The sequence below is a fragment of the Ranitomeya imitator genome, chromosome 1 (assembly GCF_032444005.1).
Source record: "Ranitomeya imitator isolate aRanImi1 chromosome 1, aRanImi1.pri, whole genome shotgun sequence".
Taxonomy (NCBI): domain Eukaryota; kingdom Metazoa; phylum Chordata; class Amphibia; order Anura; family Dendrobatidae; genus Ranitomeya; species Ranitomeya imitator.
The window spans coordinates 329,348,768-329,373,159 of NC_091282.1; the positions used below are offsets into that span (position 1 = coordinate 329,348,768).

Here is a 24,392-nt window from a genome sequence, read left to right on the forward strand (position 1 = left end):
CTCCGAGAAAGCCAACTTCATGGCTAGCAACTCCCTGTCCCCGATGGAATAATTCCTCTCTGCTGGTGAGTTGGTCTTGGAGAAAAAGAAGCAAGGATGCTTCCGACCTTGAGCATCCTTTTGGAAGAGGACTGCTCCAGCACCAACAGAAGAGGCATCCACCTCCATGATAAATGGCTTATCAACATCGGGGCGATGTAGGATGGGAGCGCTAGCGAAGTGTGACTTTATAGAGTTAAAGGCCTTGGAGACCTCCTCAGACCACAATTTGGGATTCGCCCCCTTCTTGGTGAGGGCAACCAAGGGAGCTACCAAAGTTGAGAAGTGCGGAATGAACTGACGATAATAATTAATGAACCCCATAAAGCGCTGCACCGCTTTAAGAGAATGGGGTTCCTGCCAGTCCATCACCGCCTGTAGTTTGGCAGGATCCATAGCCAATCCCTGGGCAGAGATGATGTAGCCTAGGAAAGGTAAGGACTCCTGCTCAAACATACACTTCTCCAACTTGGCATAGAGGGAGTTTGCCCATAGGAGGTCGAAGACTTTGCAAACATCTCTCCGGTGGGAGTCAATATCTGGAGAGTAGATGAGAATATCATCCAGATAGACTACGACCGAGGTGGAAAGCATATCCCGGAAGATATCGTTCACAAAGTCTTGGAAAACGGCTGGGGCATTACAGAGCCCGAAGGGCATCACCAGATATTCATAGTGCCCATCCCTGGTGTTAAAAGCCGTCTTCCATTCGTCCCCCTCACGGATGCAAATCAGGTTGTAAGCACCCCGCAGATCTAGTTTAGTAAATACCCTTGCTCCCCGAAGCCTATCGAAGAGCTCAGATATCAAGGGCAAAGGATACTTATTTTTAACGGTGATGGCATTAAGACCCCTGTAGTCTATGCATGGACACAATTCCCCATTCTTCTTCTGCACGAAGAAGAACCCTGCCCCAGCAGGTGACACTGACTTCCTAATGAATCCTCTTGCCAGATTTTCCTGGATGTACTGTGACATGGCCTCCATCTCCAGGAGAGATAGCGGATAGACTCGACCCCGGGGAGGCTCAGCACCAGGCAAGAGATCAATAGGACAGTCATAGGGGCGATGGGGCGGAAGGATCTCCGCCGCCTTTTTGGAGAACACGTCTGCATAAGACCAATACTGCTTGGGGAGAGAGGAAAGATCTGCGGGTACCTCTGTAGTAGCAACCTGAACGCACTCCCTCTGACACCTACCCCCACAAGATTCGCCCCATCACAGGATTCTGCCAGAGGACCACTCAATATGAGGAGAGTGGTACCGTAGCCAAGGTATTCCCAACAGGACCTCATCAATTCCCTCAGGAATGACGAGCAGAGATATAATCTCCTGATGAGATGGCGACATGGACAGAGTAAAAGGGATGGTCTGGTGTGTAATCTGTGAGGGCAGTGTCGATCCATTCACCACTCGTACCGTTACTGGTTGAGCTAGCATAACCAGGGGTATTGCGTGACGTTGGGCGAAGGCAGAAGACATAAAATTGCCCTCCGCCCCAGAATCCACGCAGAGCTCTACCGAGTGGGAGAATGAGCCTATAGTAATTGTCCCCTTAAAGGACAATTTAGAGGCAAACGTCGCCATGTCTAGTGTACCTCCACCTACTACCACTAGACGCTGACGTTTCCTCGACCGCTGAGAACATCTGGTGGCTAGATGTCCTGACTGCTGGCAAACATGACAGACCTTGAGTGCACAAGCGGTCCGGGACTTAGATCCCGCTTGTGACACTTCCCTGGCCTCATGTGACTCAGGAACCAGGACCGGAGATTCCAGAGGTTTGGCGAAGGTAGGAGCCAGCCGAAACCTCTGCCTACACTGGGCTCCCTCTAACCTCCGCTCGTTAAAACGGAGGTCAATTCGAGTGGAGACAGTTATTAACTCCTCCAGTGTGGCAGGAATCTCCCTAGTGGCCAGAGCGTCCTTAACGTGGTCAGCCAGGCCCCTCCAAAATATGGGGATAAGAGCTTTATCCGACCAATTCAGCTCAGAAGCTAAAGTGCGGAATTGGACGGCAAAATGACTGACCAAGGACTCACGCTGAGTTAATGCCAGCAGTTGGAGCGCAGTATCATGGGTGACTTGAGGTCCTAAAAAGACCTGTTTCAGAGTGCTCAGAAACAGCGGAGCACTCTGCACCACATGATCGCCATGCTCCCACAGCGGCGTAGCCCATTCCAACGCCCTGTCCGACAAGAGAGACACTATAAATCCCACCTTAGCCCGCTCTGTGGGAAAACGTGCAGCCAGGAGCTCGAGGTGAATAGAGCACTGACTCACAAATCCCCTACAAAATTTGCTATCACCAGAAAATTTTTCTGGCAGCGGGAGGCGAGAAAATGTCGGAGCAGGGGTGGCAATGGACAGGGTTGCTGCAGCCACGCTAGCAGCCTGTACAGCAACTGCGGTAACATCCACAGCTGAGGTTGCGCTCTCAAGAGCCACCAACCTACCCTCCAGCTGCTGGATATACCGCAAGGATTGCTGTTTGTCCGTCATTAATAGCCAGACCCTGGCGCTAGTGTAATGTTAGGGCTAGCGGAACGCACCAAATAATAAGACAGATAGAGTATGGTGCGTTCGCAGCCCGGGGTCCACCGTGCAGAGATGGAACCTGCTGCCAAGTAATGACGGACTATATGGCGGTACTCATAAGTATACACACGTGGATTAAACTTCACCCAGCGTGAAGGAAGCGATCCTGTTGCGTCACAGGATCGCGGTACCGCACATAGAGCACGAGCAAGTAGTCAGCGAACTCAACCCCAACTAGGATTGAAGTCCGATTAGACCCTTGCTGGCACAACACCGCAACTGGGTGTGTAAGGAAGCTAAATAACAATATTAGGGCACAAGAGTGCATGCGGTGCCGCACTGACGAACGCCACTAACCACCCAGGCTTGGGTAAGGAAAGCACAGAGGAAGTGCACGGCGCCGTACTGGCGGTCACAGCAACTGGACGCTGTAATGTGTGATTCGTGCTGTAGGATAAGTCGGGCGCTAGATAGCAACCATACACCTTCCGCGAACAGACATTCAATAGGGAAGGGGTATCCAAGGACGACTTGCACTCACAACAAACACACGTATGCAAATGTACACTAGCGCATGGCCGTGCGGTCATGCGCAGTTTATATAGTTGCAGCACAGGAAGTGGCCACAGAAACTTTGCCCTTCCAAGACCTGCCAAGAGGACCAATGGAATGTGCTGCAGGGCCTGAGCATATGACCCTCGATCTCCAATGGGAGATCTTGCCCTGGGCATGCTCAGTGTGTGCAGACAAGGACTTAGTCCCAGAGAAGTCTGCTGGCTGCTGACCAGCACTGGCTTTAATGGCAGAAGCTGAAGAAGCAGCAGTAACTCTCTGTACAGAGTGAGACTGAGCAAGACGCTGGGACCGACGTCCCTGCTGAGCAGACTCCACTGCGGCTGGATAAGAATGGGAGACCGCAGCGGAGATGGCTCGAGATTCCCCCTGTGCAGAAGCGGGAACTCGAGACCTAACACACGGTACCAAACCATCTTTTTGTCTAACACATGGTTGGGCAACATCTTTGTGACTTTTGGAATTTTCATGACAGTTTCCATCAGTTCAGACAAAATGGGCAAAGCTGGAGGGTTTAATGGGGCATGGCTTGTCTAATTCATGATGAGCTGTGACGTACCTCATGACGTAAATTGCACACCTTCCTGACAAAAATAAGATTTGTGGACGAGCACACCACTTTTCAGTCATGCCTGAATCATTACTGAGGGGTGCCTTCTCTGACTCATACTCACTCCCTCATGAAGACTGGCATATGCAACCCAAACATTTTCTAGTGAGAGATACTGTGTATAACAAGACTATGGTATCTGGAGATAAAATCAAAGACCCCTCCAGAGAGATAAATCTTTACTAGCTTTTGCCTCAGCATAAATATAATGAATATTTTAGTTTGTCCTCTTATAGTAGTAAAGTCATTTTCTAATTCATGGACAATGATTTGCCAGCAGAGAGAATTTGGCACCTATCCCGCCAAATAAATGCTATCAGCAGCATTCTCTAAACAATAATTAAAAGAATAAATAATGTTATATATAGAAATAAATTACTATTTTATAGGTCATCCCATTCATTATTTAAAGAAGCCATATTCATTTCAAGTCACTTACAGAATCAAATATCTAATAAAAATATAACTTACCATATTCTTATTCCTGGTAATATTGTCTAGTTCCATGTGGAGACTTTCCAGTTCTAAGCTCAGTGATCTCTGAGACTTCTGAGACTCCGCATACCTGGCCTCACTCTCTTCAAGCTGAAACAGAAGAATTTAATACAGAAGTCAATGAAAATCACAGACAGATGCTATTTTCAATCAACAAAAATCAAGGTGAGAATGAACAATGCATTTTTCCTCGTGAACCAGAATGAACATAGATTTTTCAAAGTATTTTTTGTTATTTGTTTATATGAAGAAGTTTTAGTATTTTTTTCCAAAACCCCCCTAATTATTTATATAGCGTAGCGCATGTTTATTAGAATACCTAATGATTGCCATCTTTCCTGTTCCTCGTCTGGTCCATGTAACATGTCTTCAGCTTTGCCTGCTTTCATTGTGTGGGGTGTTGCTTTTTTTCCAAGGTAAGTGAAGGAGGACCAAAAAAAAGGCTCCATAGACTTACACTGAGAAAGACTTTCATTTTACACATAAACATCAGTGTGAGTCGTTTAGTATGTTTCCAGGTCACATGGTCCAGTTGAGGACTTTAGTGGGGCTGGAAATCAGGGATGACGGTGACAGTGAGTTCTTTAATGCTGTTGCTCTAAATCATGTAAATAATTGGGAAGGGTTAAGTAGAACAAAATAACTGAGACTTCTTGGCTCAACGCATTAAACAAACCATAAAAGCAAAGCCATTGAAAAAATTCTTCTTATTTCATTCACATTGTTGCCCCAGTTAGGCTTAAAGGAAAACTATACTTTCAAGTAACCTTTCTGAATACAATGGTGCTTGAATGTTTGTGAACCCTTCAAAATTTTTCAGAATTCTGCATAACTTTGACCAAAAATAAAATCGGATATTCAGACACGTTTTTAAAGTACCATATTTTCCGGCGTATAAGATGACTTTTTGACCCCTAAAAATTGTCCCAAAAGTCAGGGGTCGTCTTATACGCCGGGTACGGTGTGTGCAGGGAGCGACCCTGCATGTCGGCATGTGGTTCCCAGGGTCTGGAGGAGATGAGACTTTCCTTCAGGCACTGAGATCCATATTCACGTAAAAAATAAAGAATAAAAATTAAAAACATGGATATACTCACCCTCGGACGGCCCCTTGCTCACAGTGCTGCTAGCATCTCCCTCCGTTCCTAAGGAATGCAGTGAGTGAAGGACCTTCGGTGACGTCGCGGTCACATGAGCGGTCAGGTGACCAGTCACCTGACCACGACGTCATCGAAGGTCCTTCACTCACTGCATTCCTAAGGAAAGGAGGGAGACGCTAGCAGCACTGTGAGCCAGGGCCAGTCCAAGGGTGAGTATATCCATGTTTTTTATTTTTATTCTTTATTTTTTACATGAATATGGATCCCCGGGCCTGAAGGAGAGTTTCCTCTCCTCCAGACCCTGGGAACTACACGCCGTATAAGATGACTGGGCGTATAAGATGACCCCCGTCTTATACGGCAGGCATATCCCAAATATTTTAAATGGAAAAGTTGGGGGTCGTCTTATACGGTAAATAAAGAGAATCAAATAATACAAATAGGTAAAAAATAATACACTTTGTCATTATTTATTAAAGGGAAACTGTCAGGTCCCCCATGCCCTCCAACCCAGCAGTGTTCACATACATATGACTAAATTCCCTGTCTAACTAGCCCTGTATAATGTTATTCAGTCCAATTAATGTTTATAAAAAGCAATTATAAGGTCCGCTTTTCCTATGCTAATTAGGACTTTGACTAGTTGATGGGGCGTTAGCTTCCCCAGACTAGCCAGCCCTCTTTCCATGTTATCACGCCCCTGTGGGCATGATAACATAATTTGCATGGTCTGGCATCATCGCCAGCTCATGCTAATATTGCACATACTCACCACTCATTTTAGCTGGTGTGCACTTTCCGGCTTTAGATGCACACAGTGCATGACTGGAAGTTCAGACGACAGCCCTTCTGAACTTCCAGTCATGTGCAGTGGACCTCTGAAGCTAAGGAAAATGATGCAATATCATATATCGGTCAGTGGCAAATTACCTTTGTTTCCAGTATCTGGTATGACCTTCTAGTGCAACAATAACTGCACCTAAAAATTTCAGCAGCCTGGAGGAATTTTTGCCCATTCCTCCCTATAAAACAGCTTCAACTCTGTTATGTTGGTGGCATTTATCACATAAACTTCTTGCTTCATATTCTTTGACAACATTTACGTAGTAAAAAGGTCAGGACTTTGACGTGGCCATTACAAAACATTAACTTTGTTCTTTTTTAACCATTCTTTTGTATAACGACATATCTGCTTTGGTTTGTTGTCTTAGGGTATGTGTCCACGTGCAGTAAACGCTGCATGTCTGACGCTGCATAGAGCCGCAGCGTCAGACACGCAGCGTCCAGATGTTACAGCATAGTGGAGGGGATTTAATGAAATCCCGTCTCCACTATGCGTGGTAACACGCACGCGGCGGCCCTGCGACTCCGGACATGCTGCGCGTCTTTTCAGATCGCAGCATGTCCGTATATCTTGCGGCGACGCTCCGTCGCCGCAAGATATAGCACAGGGCCATATGGTGGGGAGCGATGATGCCGGATGTGTGCTGTGAACACATCCGGCATCATCGCGTTCCAGAAAGGGGGCGGGGCTTACCGCAGAGCGGCTAAGCCGCTCCGGCGATACCGCCGGCCATCCTGAACGTGGACACGCAGCCTTACTGTGTCACCAATGTTCTATTGTGATTTAGTTCATAGAGAAATGTCCTGACATTGTCATCAAGAATTTGCAGATAAAAATCAGAATGCATTTTTCTTTTTAGGATGGCAAGCCATCCTAGTTCAGATGTAGAAAAAAGCCCAAACCATGATACATCATTGTTTCACATGAAAATTTGCTTGAGTACACAGTGGTATTCAAGTAATGTGTCCAATAGAGATTTTGTTTTAATGTGCTGGAAACAGCAGCTTATACTTAAAGGTACCACATACCTCACTAAATTGGTTCAAGGCACTTGTGTATGTACACTCTTTTATTTGTTTGCATTGTACTAAAAGTTTTAAAAGACTTAATAAAGGTTACATTTTAAATAACCCCCCCAATTTATATAATTTATACAATGTGATTTTCTCGATTTTATTTTTTTGATATTCTATCTCTCAATGTTAAAATTAACCTACCCTTAAAATTATAGACTGTTCATGTCTTTGCCAGTGGGCAAACAAAATTAGCATCTGACCAACATGCAGGGGCGGAGAGCAGGTCTAAACTTTGCATAGCGGTACATCAGACTCTAGCTATGCCACTGCTGGTAATCAACTAGTTATTTGAGATGCATAGTTTCTGGGCTGTTTTTCAAAGTATGTGGGTTTTGTTAATAAAAAAACAGGTTTCAGCATAAAATTTACATGGCTGCAATAAAAGAATTGGTTAAAATTAATTGAAATAATCCAAGTCAAATAAACATTAATGTTTCAGTCCTACGCACCGGACCTTCGTCAGAATTTAACTGAGCATCGCCTCTATGTAGCAGAGGCAGTCAAGTTGTGCCACCTTCTAGCCTCCAATGGCTATGGAAGCATGGCAAAGGTAAAAAAAAAATGTTTTTAAAAATATGAAAAAATAAAAAAATATAAAAGATTAAATCACCCCCTTTTGCCCCATTCAAAATAAAAACAATAAAAAAAATCAAGCCAACACATATTTGGTATCGCTGTGTTAAGAATTGCCCGATCTATCAAGAAAAAAAAAAGATTTTTCTGATTGCTAAACGGCATAGAGAGAAAAAAATTCCAAACTCCAGAATTACGTCTTTTTTGGTCGCCGCGGCATTGCATTAAAATGTATCTGCACCAAAATAATATAGTTAAAACCGTCACCTTGGCGGACAAAAAATAAGCCAACACCCAACCCCAGATCACGAAAAATGGAGATGCCACGAGTAACGGAAAATTGCACATTTCTTTTTTTTTTTAGCAAAGTTTGGAATTTGTTTTCACCACTTAGATAAAAAATAACCTAGACATGTTTTGTGTCTATGAAATCATAAAGACCTGGAGAGTCATAATTGCAGGTCAGTTTTAGCATGTAGTGAACCTAGCAAAGAAGCCAAACAAAAAAACAAGTGTGGGATTGAACTTTTTTTTTTACAATTTCACTGCACTTGGAATATTTTTCCTGTTTTCTAGTACAAGACATGGTAAAACCAATGGTGTCATTCAAAAGTACAACTCGTCCCGCAAAAAATAAGCCCTCACATGGCCATATTGACTGAAAAATAAAAAAGTTATGGCTCTGGGAAGGAGGGGAGCAAAAAACGCAAAACCGAAAAAAACTTTGGGGTTAAGCACAGAATTGACCATATTTTATGCTTCAATTTTTTTTCCTAATTTCCTCTCCTAAAACCCAGGTGCGTCTTATGGTCCGGTGCATCTTATAGTCCAAAAAATGCGGTATACATAAAATCCATACTAGTTTCCAGATATGTACAAAACAAACAAGTAAGCAAAAAAATCATACATGTAAATAATACAGTAATAATCAACCAAAATAGCAGATGTTATATCAATCTAGGAAAATAGACTATAGATCATGAGTCGAAAAATCAATATTCCCAGATTGGCTGTACTATAATTTGGGCAGCATGAATCAGCTAACAGGTTCCTTTCTAGGGTCAGGGATTGATGAGTGGATCCATAATCTGTTCCACCAAGATAATGCTAGAGGTATGTTTATGAAGAGCAATGTTATTTATGCAATCTCCTTCTTTAAAATGTTAGTCATTGAATAAATATAAGCCTAATAAATATTTTCTTCTTGCATTTATTTCCTCCTTCGTTTTGGAATAGGATAAATGGTACTTGTAGCAGGCACTATCATTGTGCATCTGCATTTTACAAATAGAGCGCTAATAATGAGTGCGTGGATTTGAATTGAGATTCTGGTTTGGCTTTTATCCTGTGTCATGTGACAAGGCTCGTTAAAGGGTCGACATTGACTGTTAGGATTGCTACTTCCAATAGGTGGCACTGGAGTTCTAATCCTCTCCCTGTAGACAATTTGGATTTGAATAGTAATTTAAACATCTGTATTTGAGCTGCTCCATCCATGTAGTCTAATCTTTTTAACACTTTACAGACTAGAGAACAAAACATGTTACATTGAGTAAGCTTGGCAACTGGCAAGCTGATAGGCTACAATGTTCACCGACTAATACGCTCACTCCTAGTGGGCACTGTAGGTACACACATGTCTGACCTGCAAGAAAAATAACTATAAATTGAAACCTGTCTGGGGCTGCTACCACTAAAAAGGCTTATATGTCCAATGTGTTACAAATAAGAGAGATTATTGCGCTCTGCAATTTAGCCTGTGACACGGCTTAACAAAAAAACTTGCCCTATGCTCGCTCCTAGCTAGCTGCCTGTCAAAGGCTTTCTTGTATAGCGGCAGACGTACATGATGGAATTATAACTGTGTGACTCGCACAACGAGAGCAACCTCAGGAATGGAACTCTATTTTACACACGTTCACAGACTTCATGAATTATTTTTACGAACAGATGGACAGTTTGAGCAAATGCTAATTCCCTTCTGTTTCTCAGCTCTAGAAATGTATGAGAAAGTCTGAAGGTTAGCACAGTATTTCATTTCTAAGTTTCATGATAAATGTTATGCACGTTTTCTATTTTTTCTTTCTCTGCTTGCTTTCAATAATACTGGCGAAGCGAAAGATCTCTATGCACAATGGTTTTGTACAAACGACCAAATCCCTTGGCTCAATTTTGCATCCAATAGGAACTTTTCAAAAGCACAACTGCAGAGTATGTGAATTCCAAGTACCGGTATGCCACATCACTTTTACCTATTCTTGCACATATGCAGATGCTAATAGATAATCAACGTCACAATTCTTATTGTCCAATAATACAAGTTGGCTTTGTGATTATAGCATATGTTGTATGAGACAAAATCCCCACTACATCTACAACACTATTAGAAATACATGGCTACATTAAAGGGAAGCTATCATCATAAAATAACCTTTTGTGCAACCCTAGGATGCATAACGTGGTAGGCATGTTAGCTTACTTTTTTTTGCTATTTTCTGCAAGATTACATAACTTAGAATTTTGAAACGCTAGGTATTCCTTGGGTTTGTAGTTTTTGGTAATTTCCAGTTGTTTATATAACCACATATTTCCATGACACTGATCTTTTAAGCTCATATTATGTTTATCATACACTCATCAGTTTTTGTGTAGTTTTGTTGCAGGTAACATGTTACTGTGTTATTGTAATCATTGTTTTTTCCTACTGAGATCTACCATATTTTTTGGAATATAAGACGCACTTTTTTCCACCAAAAATATGGTGGAAAATGGGGGGCGCATCTTATAGTTCTGATGTACCTGATCTGTTTATAGTGGGGAAATGGGGGAGCGGCAATGGTGGAGCAGCGGGTCACAGGAGCCAGGAGCCAGTAGGTGATGCTAAGTCCTTTGCACGCTGCAAAAGAGAAATTAATATTGACTGCTTTCCACACCCATGGGCATGGAGGCAGTGAATATTCATTTCTGTATAACAGCAGACACGCTGTTATCTTCAACAGTCGGGTTCCTGCAGCTGCCATGTGTTAGCATGTGCCCTCTACTTAAGGAACTTAATAGTCACTGCTCTCCACTTCTCAATACTCATTGACTTTAGTAGTGGCACACATGAACACCCAGCAGCTGAAGGAAGCCTGCTGCTACTAACACTGTGCTCACTATTAAAGAGCAATGAATATTCACTGCTCTCCATGCACATAGTCCTGGCATGGGTAGCAGTGAGTATTCCAGCAGCTGTCCTTGGATAGTAAGCAGCACATGATGCCTTTGCCATGCTCTGCTTACAAGCACATCGGAACAAAGCGCTGTGAGGGCGTTTAGGGAAGGTAAGTATATAGGTAACTATGTTTTAATTATGGGGGCAATACATACCAGGATGGAGATGGAGGCCAATCAAACTAGGATAAGGATGGGGCCATGCATACCAGGATAGGGATGGGGGACAATCATAACAGGACAGATAGAGTCCCTGCATACCATAATAAGAATGAGGGAGCCAGACATACGAGAATGGGGATGGGGACAATCATACCAGTATAATTATGGGGCCATGCATACCAGGACAGAGTTGGGGACCCTGCATACTAGGATAGGGATGAGGGGTCTTGCATACCAGGATGGGGATGAGGGGGCCATATATACCAGGATAAAGAATATTAAGTATAAAATTGACCATACTTTTTGCTACAATTTTTTTTCTAATTTTCTCCTCTAAAACTTAAGTGCATCTTATGGTCCGGTGCATCTTATAGTCAAAAAAATATGGTAAGTTATCAACAATGGCACTGTTTATCGACTGTGGAAAAGAAGTTGGTGTACCAGTGCAGAAAGACCTAGGTTCTGACATTTAAAAAAAACTTGATATACCTATTTACAATTCTGGTATAAATATAACAATGGACGATGTTAGGGTTGGCGGAACACACCGAGTATATATATGTTGAGTAGTAGGTGCGTTCGCAACATGGGGTCCACCGTGCAGGAGAGAACATGCTGCTAGTAAAAGACAGTACTATATGGCGGTATAAGCGAACTCTGTTACTTCACAGATTCGCTTGAGAAAGAGAACGCTGTGCCCTGTTAACCTCACAGAGGAACAGCTACCTAATAGAGCCAACAGTGGTCATGCAGTCAGCACAGCACACACAAAACTCCTCACCGGAGGTGCCAGTATACTAGAGGCTTATTTCAGCCAAACCCTGAATCCACATGCACAAAAACCTCACCGGAGGTGATGGCATTCTAGGGGCTTATTTCAGCCGAACCCTGACCACATGCAAGCATGACCACACTGGTGCTGAGCTCATAACTTAGGTTAATACTAGCAAATGGCCGTGCGGCCATGCAAACTTTTTATAGCTGCAGCAACTTCAGGACCTTCCTAGAGGACCAATGGGAGCTGCTACAGTACCTGAGCAACTTCAGGACCTTCCTAGAGGACCAATGGGAGCTGCTGCAGTACCTGAGCATGTGACCCCCGACCTCCAATGAGAGGTCTTACCCAGTGGCCAAGATTTCTCTTTTTTATTTTTAATACAGATTATAATATGGAAAAAATAACATTGTATAAAATCTATGAAATAAACATAAAACTAAAACTTGATATAAAGAATAGGTCATTTTCCAATTATAGCCTCCCTTTAATTCCTATTCAGGTCCAGTTCAGATACTGTTTTTTTCTTTATTCAAAATAACAATGCATCTACTAAAGAGACTCTCTATAAGCTACACTTACACTTTTCAATTAAAACTGCAAAGTCTGAACTTTGCCTTTCATTTTTAAAAGATTACTGGATATAAATTAGATATAAAGTATATAGTGTTGTCATAATGATGATTTGTATATTTGGGTGAATCATTAATAATTGATAGTACTGTTACTTGTTAGTATTCAATTACAGGGCTAGGGGAAGAGATAGGAGGGATAAGTGACCTCACAACTAGGAGTTAGGGTCACACATAATAAAAACCTAATTACATAGGTGATGCACAACACATTTACAATTTGCAATGAAGTGTAACATATTTTGACAAAAAGTTATGTCACATCTACTATATAATTGTCTAAGGGTCACTTCCGTCTGTCTGTCTGTCTGTCTGTCTGTCATGGATATTCATTGGTCATGGCCTCTGTCTGTCATGGAAATCCAAGTCGCTGATTGGTCGTGGCAAAACAGCCACGACCAATCAGCGACGGGCACAGTCTGGAAGAAAATGGCCGCTCCTTACTCCCCGCAGTCACTGCCCGGCGCCCGCATACTCCCCAGCGATGCAGCAAGACCACTAAGTCATCTGGGTAATTTCGCAATGCATCCTGGGAACGGAACATGGCGGCAGGCGCAAGCGGCTCGGCGGAGCTTCGGTGGATCCCAGGGGTGAGTATATAAGTATTTTTTATTTTATTTTTTTAACAGGGATATGGTGCCCACACTGCTAAATACTGTGTGGGCTGTGTTAGATACTGCATGGCTCTGTGCTGTATACTACATAGGCAGTGTTATATACTATGTGGGCTTTGCTAGATATTACGTGGCCACTGTTATATACTGTGTGGGCAGTGTTATATACTACGTGACTGGACAATATACTATGTGACTGGGCAATATACTACGTGGCTCTGTGCTGTATACTACGTGGCTCTGTGCTGTATACTATGTCACTGGGCAATATACTACGTGGCTGGGCAATATACTACGTGGCTCTGTGCTGTATAATACGTGGCTCTGTGCTGTATACTACGTCGCTGGGCAATATACTACGTGATTGGGCAATATACTACGTGACTGGGCAATATAGTACGTGACTGAGCAATATACTACGTGACTGGGCAATATACTATGCAGCTGGGCAATATACTACGTGACTCTGCTGTATACTACGTGGCTCTGTGCTGTATACTACGTCGCTGGGCAATAAACTACGTGGCTCTGTGCTGTATACTATGTCGCTGTGCAATATACTACGTAGCTGGGCAATATACTATGTGACTGGGCAATATACTACGTGGCTGGGCAATATACTACGTGACTGGGCAATATACTACGTGACTGGGCAATATACTACGTGGCTGGGCAATATACTACATATCTAGGCAATATACTATGTGGCTGGGCAATATACTATGTGGCTGGGCAATATACTACGTAGCTGGGCAGTATATTAAGTGGCTGGGCAATATACTACGTGACTGGGCAATATTCTACATGACTGGGCAATATACTATGTGATTGGGCAATATACTACGTAGCTGGGCAATATACTACGTGACTGGGCAATATACTATGTAGCTGGGTAATATACTACGTGACTGGGCAATATACTACGTAGGCTGTGCAATATACTATGTGGACATGCATATTCTAGAATACCTGATGCATTAGAATCGGGCCACCATCTAGTAATAATATAATTAGCACCTCACAATTTGTCACACTATTTTTTTATTCTACAGATGCATTGCTTAAGTGATTAAATGATATGGAGACTTTGGAGGAGGGAGGAAGGATATGTTTTAGGGTACCGTCACACTGTGCCATTTCGATCGCTACGACGGTACGATTCGTGACGTTCCAGCGATATCGTTACGATATCGCTGTGTCTGACACGCAGCAGCGATCAGGGATCCTGCTGAGAATCGTACGTCGTAGCAGATCGTATGGAACTTTCTTTTGTCGCTGGATCTCCCACTGGCATCGCTAGATCGGTGTGTGTGACACCGATCTAGCGATCTACCGATGCGATCTAGCGATGCGTTCGCTTGTAACCAGGGTAAACATCGGGTTACTAAGCGCAGGACCGCGCTTAGTAACCCGATGTTTACCCTGGTTACGAGCGTAAAACTAAAAAAAAACAAACAGCACATACTTACATTCTGGTGTCCGTCAGGTCCCTTGCCGTCTGCTTCCCGCACTCAGTGAATGCCGGCCGTAAAGTGAAAGCAGAGCACAGCGGTGACGTGCTTTCACTTTCACTTTACGGCCGGCAGTCAGTGAGTGCGGGAAGCAGACGGCAAGGGACCTGACGGACACCAGAATGTAAGTATGTGCTGTTTGTTTTTTTTTAACGCTGGTAACCAGGGTAAACATCGGGTTACTAAGCGCGGTCCTGCGCTTAGTAACCCGATGTTTACCCTGGTTACCTGGGTACCTCGGCATCGTTGGTCGCTGGAGAGCTGTCTGTGTGACAGCTCCCCAGCGACCACACTACGATTTACCTACGATCACGGCCAAGTCATATCGCTGGTTGTGATCGTAGGTAAATCGTATTGTGTGACGGTACCCTTACTTAAATATATGCATTCTTGGTTAAAATTATTTTTTTAAATAGTTTTAATAGAGGGTTTTTTTTAGAAAAAAATTGTGCTTTTTGGCTTCTAAAGCCTCTAAGTATCACAGTACTTTGCAGTCTGCAGAATGAGTTAATAGAGAATTTGTGAGGGAGCTCTTTCTGATGAGTTTGTGTCCCTTATCTCTCCTCTACTAAGTCAAGATTAAGTTATCTTTTATATATATATTTGTGTATATATACATAGACATTATATATATATAAATATATATACAGCCTAAAATACATACATTAAAGATTAATAATTCCCCCAATTTTGTCCATTAATTTCCCATTAGTTGTATCACTTCGATCACTTCTACAAAAATCATTACCGGCGCTTAATAAAGAATCTAAGAATGAAAATTGCTTTTAGAAATACTATTTTGTTCCAAAATAAATGTGTATAGACACAGGCTCCTATGACACAAAACATTTAACAGAATTAGATAAGCAAATAATTACTGTTTTAAAAGATTTATATTTGGCCTTATCTGTCAACGTTAATAAAGCAAAAAAGCTGTAACAATTTTATCTCATGTCTTTATGAACAGAGATAATGCTGCATATTGGAGACAGTATAATTTGGACATTGTATGAATGAATAAATACCTACCTAGTTTTACTATCTCTATTAGGTCTATGATTTAAAAAAATTAAGAGAAAGACAGAAAACAGTTTGAGGAAAACTGGATTTGTGTACATTGAAAAAATGATAAGATGAAAATGGGGATTTTAATAATGCTTTATTGTATGCTGCCCAATGAATAGGATGTTTTCTATCTCCGTAATTACTAATTTTTAAAAGCTTTTCTAAAGGATAATCCACAAAATCAAACATGTATTAGAAATCATTATTCGGTAATTCAATGCTTTCCACTTATAATCTACAGTATGAGCAGCTATTGCAGAAAGCACATAAATTGATTATATTCCATTATAAAAGATAAGAGAAATATTCTGTCATATTTATGAAGCCCCCTTGCCAATTTGTATCTATCTGAAAAAGTGTGAATTTTTAAGCCTCACTGAGGGGGACTAAATTCTGAACAATTTTAAATGTGATGAAAATGTCCACCTGACCTGATACAAAACCTGTGCCTATAGAATCAATAGGGAGCTTCTGTACCTTTTATCTAGTGATCAGAAGGACTCTCAGTACCTGGAACCATACTGATCTAAAAGACAGCGAAGTCCTGTTTTTTTTTTTTTTTTTTTTGTAGAAACTAGCCTTTAAAACCATTTAATACATTTACAGTGATTCAGGTTTCCGCTACTTATAAAAACTGTAAAATTGTGTTTAACCCCTTTACCCCCAAGGGTGGTTTGCACGTTAATGACCAGGCCAATTTTTACAATTCTGACCACTGTCCCTTTATGAGGTTATAACTCCGAAACGCTTCAACGGATCCTGGTGATTCTGACATTGTTTTCTCGTGACATATTGTACTTCATGATAGTGGTAAAATTTCTTTGATAGTACCTGCGTTTATTTGTGAAAAAAACGGAAATTTGGCGAAAATTTAGAAAATTTCGCAATTTTCAAACTTTGAATTTTTATGCAATTAAATCACAGAGATATGTCACACAAAATACTTAATAAGTAACATTTCCCACATGTCTCCTTTACATCAGCATAATTTTGGAACCAATTTTTTTTTTTGTTAGGGAGTTATAAGGGTTAAAAGTTGACCAGCAATTTCTCATTTTTACAACACCATTTTTTTTTAGGGACCACGTCTCATTTGAAGTCATTTTGAGGGGTCTATATGATAGAAAATGCCCAAGTGTGACACCATTCTAAAAACTGCACCCCTCAAGGTGCTCAAAACCACATTCAAGAAGTTTATTAACCCTTCAGGTGTTTAATAGGAATTTTTGGAATGTTTAAATAAAAATGAACATTTAACTTTTTTACACAAAAAATTTACTTCAGCTCCAATTTGTTTTATTTTACCAAGGGTAACAGGAGAAATTGGACCCAAAAAGTTGTTGTCCAATTTGTCCTGAGTACGCTGATACCCCATATGTGGCAGTAAACCACTGTTTGGGCGCATGGGAGAGCTCGGAAGGGAAGGAGCGCTATTTGACTTTTCAATGCAAAATTGACAGGAATTGAGATGGGACGCCATGTTGCGTTTGGAGAGCCACTGATGTGCCTAAACATTGAAACCCCCCACAAGTGACACCATTTTGGAAAGTAGACCCCCTAAGGAACTTATCTGGATGTGTGGTGAGCACTTTGACCCACCAAGTGCTTCACAGAAGTTTATAATGCAGAAACGTAAAAATAAAAAATCATATTTTTTCACAAAAATTATATTTTTGCCCCCAATTTTTTATTTTTCCAAGGGTAAGAGAAGAAATTGGACCTCAAAAGTTGTTGTCCAATTTGTCCTGAGTACGCTGATACCCCATATGTGGCAGTAAACCACTGTTTGGGCGCATGGGAGAGCTCGGAAGGGAAGGAGCGCAGTTTGACTTTTCAATGCAAAATTGACAGAAATTGAGATGGGACGCCATGTTGCGTTTGGAGAGCCACTGATGTGCCTAAACATTGAAACCCCCCACAAGTGACACCATTTTGGAAAGTAGACCCCCTAAGGAACTTATCTAGAGGTGTGGTGAGCACTTTGACCCACCAAGTGCTTCACAGAAGTTTATAATGCAGAACCGAAAAATAAAAAATCATATTTTTTCACAAAAATTATATTTTTGCCCCCAGTTTTGTATTTTCCCTAGGGTAACAGGAGAAATTGGACCCCAAAAGTTGTTGTCCAATTTGTCCTGAGTACGCTGATACCCCATATGTGGGGGGGAACCACCGTTTGGGCGCATGGGAGGGTTCGGAAGGGAAGGAGCGCCATTTGGAATGCAGACTTAGATGGAATGGTCTGCAGGCGTCACATTGCGTTTGCAGAGCCCCTAATGTACCTAAACAGTAGAAACCCCCCACAAGTGACCCCATATTGGAAACTAGACCCCTCAATGAACTTATCTAGATGTGTTGTGAGAACTTTGAACCCCGAAGTATTTCACTACAGTTTATAACGCAGAGCCATGCAAATAAAAAATATTTTTTTTTCCACAAAAATTATATTTTAGCCCCCAGTTTTGTATTTTTCCAAGGTTAGCAGGAGAAATTGGACCCTAAATGTTGTTGTCCAATTTGTCCTGAGTACGCTGATACCCGATATGTGGGGGGGAACCACCGTTTGGGCGCATGGGAGGGCTCGGAAGGGAAGGAGCATCATTTGGAATGCAGAGTTAGATGGATTGGTCTGCAGGCGTCACATTGCGTTTGCAGAGCCCCTAATGTACCTAAACAGTAGAAACCCCCCACAAGTGACCCCATATTGGAAACTAGACCCCTCAATGAACTTATCTAGATGTGTTGTGAGAACTTTGAACCCCCAAGTGTTTCACTACAGTTTATAACGCAGAGCCGTGAAAATAAAAAATCTTTTTGTTTTCCCACAAAAATTATTTTTTAGCCCCCAGTTTTGTATTTTCCCAAGGGTAACAGGAGAAATTGGTCCACAAAAGTTGTTGTCCAATTTGTCCTGAGTACGCTGATACCCCATATGTTGGGGTAAACCCCTGTTTGGGCACACAGGAGAGCTCGGAAGGGAAGGAGCACTGTTTTACTTTTTCAACGCAGAATTGGCTGGAATTGAGATCGGACGCCATGTCGTGTTTGGAGAGCCCCTGATGTGCCGAAACAGTGGAAACCCCCCCAATTATAACTGAAACCCTAATCTAAACACACCCCTAACCCTAATTCCAACGGTAACCCTAACCACACCTCTAACCCTGACACACCCCTAACCCTAATCCCAACCCTATTCCCAACTGTAAATGTAATCTAAACCCTAACCCTAACTTTAGCCCCAACCCTAACTGTAGCCCCAACCCTAACCCTAACCCTAGCCCTAACCCTAACCCTAACCCTAACCCTAGCCCTAACCCTAGCCCTAACCCTAACCCTAACCCTAGCCCTAACCCTAGCCCTAACCCTAGCCCTAACCCTAGCCCTAACCCTAGCCCTAACCCTAACCCTAGCCCTAACCCTAGCCCTAACCCTAGCCCTAGCCCTAACCCTAGCCCTAACCCTAACCCTAACCCTAACCCTAATCCTAGCCCTAACCCTAGCCCTAATGGGAAAATGGAAATAAATACATTTTTTTTTATTTTTCCCTAACTAAGGGGGTGATGAAGGGGGGTTTGATTTACTTTTATAGCGAGTTTTTTAGCGGATTTTTATGATTGGCAGCCGTCACACACTGAAAGACCCTTTTTATTGCAAAAAATATTTTTTGCAATACCACATTTTGAGAGCTATAATTTTTCCATATTTTGGTCCACAGAGTCATGTGAGGTCTTGTTTTTTGCGGGACGAGTTGACGTTTTTATTGAAAACATTTTTGGGCACGTGACATTTTTTTATCGCTTTTTATTCCGATTTTTGTGAGGAAGAATGACCAAAAGCCAGCTATTCATGAATTTCTATTGGGGGAGGCGTTTATACCGTTCCGCGTTTGGTAAAATTGATAAATCAGTTTTATTCTTCGGGTCAGTACGATTACGGCGATACCTCATTTATATCATTTTTTTATGGTTTGGCGCTTTTATACGATAAAAACTATTTTACAGAAAAAATAATTATTTTTGCATCGCTTCATTCTCAGGACTATAACTTTTTTATTTTTTTGCTGATGATGCTGTATGGTGGCTCTTTTTTTGCGGGACAACATGACGCTTTCAGCGGTACCATGGTTATTTATATCTGTCCTTTTGATCGCGTGTTATTCCACTTTTTGTTCGGCGGTATGATAATAAAGCGTTGTTTTTTGCCTCGTTTTTTTTTTTTTTTTCTTACGGTGTTTACTGAAGGGGTTAACTAGTGGGACAGTTTTATAGGTCGGGTCGTTACGGACGCGGCGATACTAAATATGTGTACTTTTATTGTTTTTTTTTTTTATTTAGATGAAGAAATGTATTTATGGGAATAATATTTTTTTTTTTTTTTCATTATTTTGGAATATTTTTTTTTATTTTTTTTACACATTTGGAAATTTTTTTTTTTACTTTTTTTCTTTGTCCCAGGGGGGGACATCACAGATCAGTGATCTGACAGTTTGCACAGCACTCTGTCAGATCACTGATCTGACATGCAGCGCTGCAGCCTTCACAGTGCCTGCTCTGAGCAGGCTCTGTGAAGCCACCTCCCTCCCTGCAGGACCCGGATCCGCGGCCATCTTGGATCCGGGGCTCGAGCAGGGAGGGAGGTGAGGAGACCCTCGCAGCAACGCGATCACATCGCGTTGCTGCGGGGGGCTCAGGGAAGCCCGCAGGGAGCCCCCTCCCTGCGCGGTGCTTCCCTGCACCGCCGGCACATCGCGATCATCTTTGATCGCGGTGTGCCAGGGGTTAATGTGCCGGGGGCGGTCCGTGACCGCTCCTGGCACATAGTGCCGGATGTCAGCTGCGATAAGCAGCTGACACCCGGCCGCGATCGGCCGCGCTCCCCCCTCGACGGGATAGTACGTCTAAGGTCACAGAGGGGTTAAAGAGGACCTTTCACCAAATTGAGCAGGTTAAACTGGTCACATCATGGAACAGTGGCTGCAGAGCTGAGTAAAACTTAGACCCAGATTCATCCAAGCATTTATGCAAGGAAACTGGCATATAAAGTTTTGCAAAGTCATAAAGTTTAGTGAATGCAACGCTTGGCAAAAAAATTGCGACTTCGGGCATTTTCTCTCCATTTTTGACCAACTCTGATAAGGTAGGCAGGGCAGGAATAAGACAGGGCATAGTAACCTCGTTCATCAAATTCATGATGATCAGTGGCTTTCTTTCTGTCACACAGTTATTTCCAGTCCCTGACTGGATTAAGATGATGTTATAGTTTAACTGGGCTGAGATTTGAACATGAATTTTGAACATACCCTCCCCTCCTCACTGAGCTCTTCAGCTACTGTGTAGCGATACATCAGAGCTTAGTAAAAATACCATTATAAATACTTCCAGCTTCCAGCCCTGTACCTGCGCAATGCAGTACTTTGCTCTGCCCTCAACAGGGCAGACAAAGTACACCTGCACAGGAGCCATGACAAGAAGACAAGAAGAGGACGTTATCGTATCAAGATATTAGGTGCTGGACCGGACTGCAATGGGAAAGCCCCTGGGTAAGTATAATATAACCTTTATTTCTCATCTTTTAGGTTATATCTGGGGCTTATCTACAGCATTACAGAATGCTATAGATAAGCCCCTGATGCCGGTGGACGCAGCTCATATACGATTTTGGCGGTGACAGACTCCCTTTAAAGTCTTTGTTTTATCCTTATTTGCCCTTAATGGATCAATTGGATATCCTCTATTTCATGTCCATGTTCATGTACCAGTTTACCAACCATCACACATCTATCTTTAAATAGCCGTCAATCATTGGTTAGTGTTATATATACTTATCCACTCTCACTATGCCACTGTCAAGAGAAAAGGATAGGCCAATGTACCCATTCAGCGTGAGACGATGGTTAAGTCATCGCTGTATATCATTATCGTATTTATCAATGAGATCGTATCATTGCAGATGCCCTTGTGCATGTATTATTATTCATAATAACATCTTTACCTCCATTGGTTAGCTCACCTTACAATCAAACCTGGGTGGGGCGTGTGCATACAACGGCACTCCATAGGTTCACACTTACCGTATTTTCCAGATTATAAGATGCACTTTTTTCTCCCAAGTTTGGGGGGAAAAATGGGGGTGCATCTTATAATGCAGATATACCTTACCGGCTGCCGTGGAGCAGGGTCACAGTGTCACTGGAGGAGGCAAGAGTGGAGCATTGCTGCAGGCCGCAGGCTGGGATGAGGGGGAGTTCGGATGTGCAGCGCGCCGCTGCTAGTGTTTGGTGCTGCGGGGGCTCTGCCGACATTTTGTGAAAGCCCAGAGCTCCCACAGTTACAAGGTTTCCAATGCGGTGGACTCCGTGAAAATGGCTGCCGGGGGCGGCACATGCGCAGATGGAGATCTCGGCACCAAGATCCCACCAAGATGCTGCAAGGGCGCCGGGACCAACGAGATGCAGCGAGGGTGCATGGAAGGTGAGTAGGATGGTTTTTTTTTTTTTTCAATGGGAAGCATTCATGAAAGGATAGGGGATAAGGAGCCATGTGTACCAGGACAGCAATGGGGGAGCTATGCATACCAGGACAGGACGGGGGAGCCATGCATACCAGGACATGACTGGAAGCCATGCAAACCAGGACAGAATGGGGGAGCCATGCATACCAGGACAGGGATGAGGGGACAATACAGACCCCGCTTATACTCGAGTCAAAAAGCTTACCCAGTTTTCCATGGCAAAATTAGGTGCCTCGGCTTATACTCAGGTCGGCTTATACTCGAGTATATACAGTATAAATGTGTAAAATTAAATAAGGTGTATAAATTATTACTTGTAGACTAGTAAAAAAACAAATATATATATATATATATATCAGTGGCTCTAAATCATCATAACTGGTTTTAATGATAAATGGGATTATCATATGGACCCTATGTGCAGATGTGGATGCAACAATTCTAAAGAAGCCTTTAAATGTCTGTCTATCCCACATTTATTTATTTATGGCCAACTATAATTTATAGATCATAAAAGTGCATACAATGATAGGTATAATTTACTTTACTTTTTATTTGTATTATCTTTAATATACAGTCTTTTTGAATATTGTACCATATATGCCTGAGGGAATCATCTTTATAATAGCCTTAATATTATCTTCCAATCACAGTATTACAGCCTAAGTGCCACGTCATGTGCACTGTTGTTTTTTGGTATCCTCTGCTATGAGGCAGAATACATGTGCAATAAGACTATACTCAAAGTGCTCATGCCTTGTGACGTTGAAGATGGAGCCCCATTGATCGATATCGCAATGATGCAGGGTAAGTGCAAACCTATGAAGTGCTGCTGCATGCACACGCCCAGTCCAGGTTTGATTGGAAGGCAAACTAACCAATGGAGCTAAAAATGTTATGGTGAATAATAACGCATGCACAAAGGCATATGCAGCAATCCCATTGGCCGAACAGCAGTGCATATGATAATGATATAGAACAACGACATAGTCAGCATCTGACAATGAATGATTACATTGGCTTATCCTATTCTCTTGGCAGTGTCATAATGAGAGGGGAGGTGAGTATATGTAAGGCTAACCAAAGATGGATAATACTAATAATACAAATAATAATCTTTATTTTTATATAACTCTAACATGTCCTGCAGCGCTTAACAGTTTTGCACAGATTATCATCGAACGGCTACTTAAAGATAGATGTGTGGTGATTGGAAAACGGGTATATGAACCTAATGGGAGATGAAATAGAGGATATCCAATTGGTACACTTAAGGGCAAATGAGGATAGAACAAAAGCATTAAGAGGTCGAATACCTTGTTTTGTAACTCATTATAGCCACAGTCCCCTGAGGAAGCCTGTCAAGGCGAAACTTGTTCCGGTGGCTATGATTGAATTTTAGCTGCTTGAGTGATTCTGATATACAGAAATTGCACTGATACTTACCTAATGCATTACTATATAGCCATGGGCTTACTAGTTATTGTTATTATTTTAGAAGATAGATCTTCCAAAATAATGACCTCCACTTTATGGCACATTTCCTCTAAAGATGCTTAAACAGTTCACTCTGTACGGTGGTCATCCTCGGTTGATTCCCTACCCCATTTAAACTTATTGGCCTAAAACATTACTTTGTAGACCTTTCATAGATCTCTTTAGTTCTCTTTTCTTCCTTTATAATGAATTTTACCCACAAAACGAAGCTTCAAATCCCTCACTTTCTTTGTAAAGCTACAATGTACTGCACTTGCCATCCTGTCACTTCCACTGTTTTCATCAAACTGAATTTCTTCTGTGTCTGCTGAATGTCCGGACATATCTCGGGAAAGCTCAGCTTTCTAACACAGAGATCATACTGGGGTAGAGAACATGTTGGAGTAGATAACCTATTGATGTGTAAAGTTCATAATTACATCTACTGTATATAGACTACTATATATAGATTACATTAAAACTTGTGCTATAGTCTTAAATAGAGATGAAAGAACCTTTCAAGATTTGGTTTGGTTTGGGTTCGCCGAACAGACCACCTTTTGCCGAAGAGAACGTATCTGTACCC

General features: G+C 42.2%; 1 protein-coding gene across 1 annotated transcript in view; it reads right to left on the bottom strand.

Annotated features, from left to right (window-relative positions):
* The window catches only part of MYO18B (myosin XVIIIB), a 1,113,366-nt gene that overhangs the window by 286,538 nt on the left and 802,436 nt on the right, over positions 1-24,392 (bottom strand). The window contains exon 35 of the mRNA XM_069750613.1: positions 4,232-4,345. Coding sequence (XP_069606714.1) covers positions 4,232-4,345 — 114 coding nt within the window. The remainder of the gene's footprint in view (positions 1-4,231; positions 4,346-24,392) is intronic.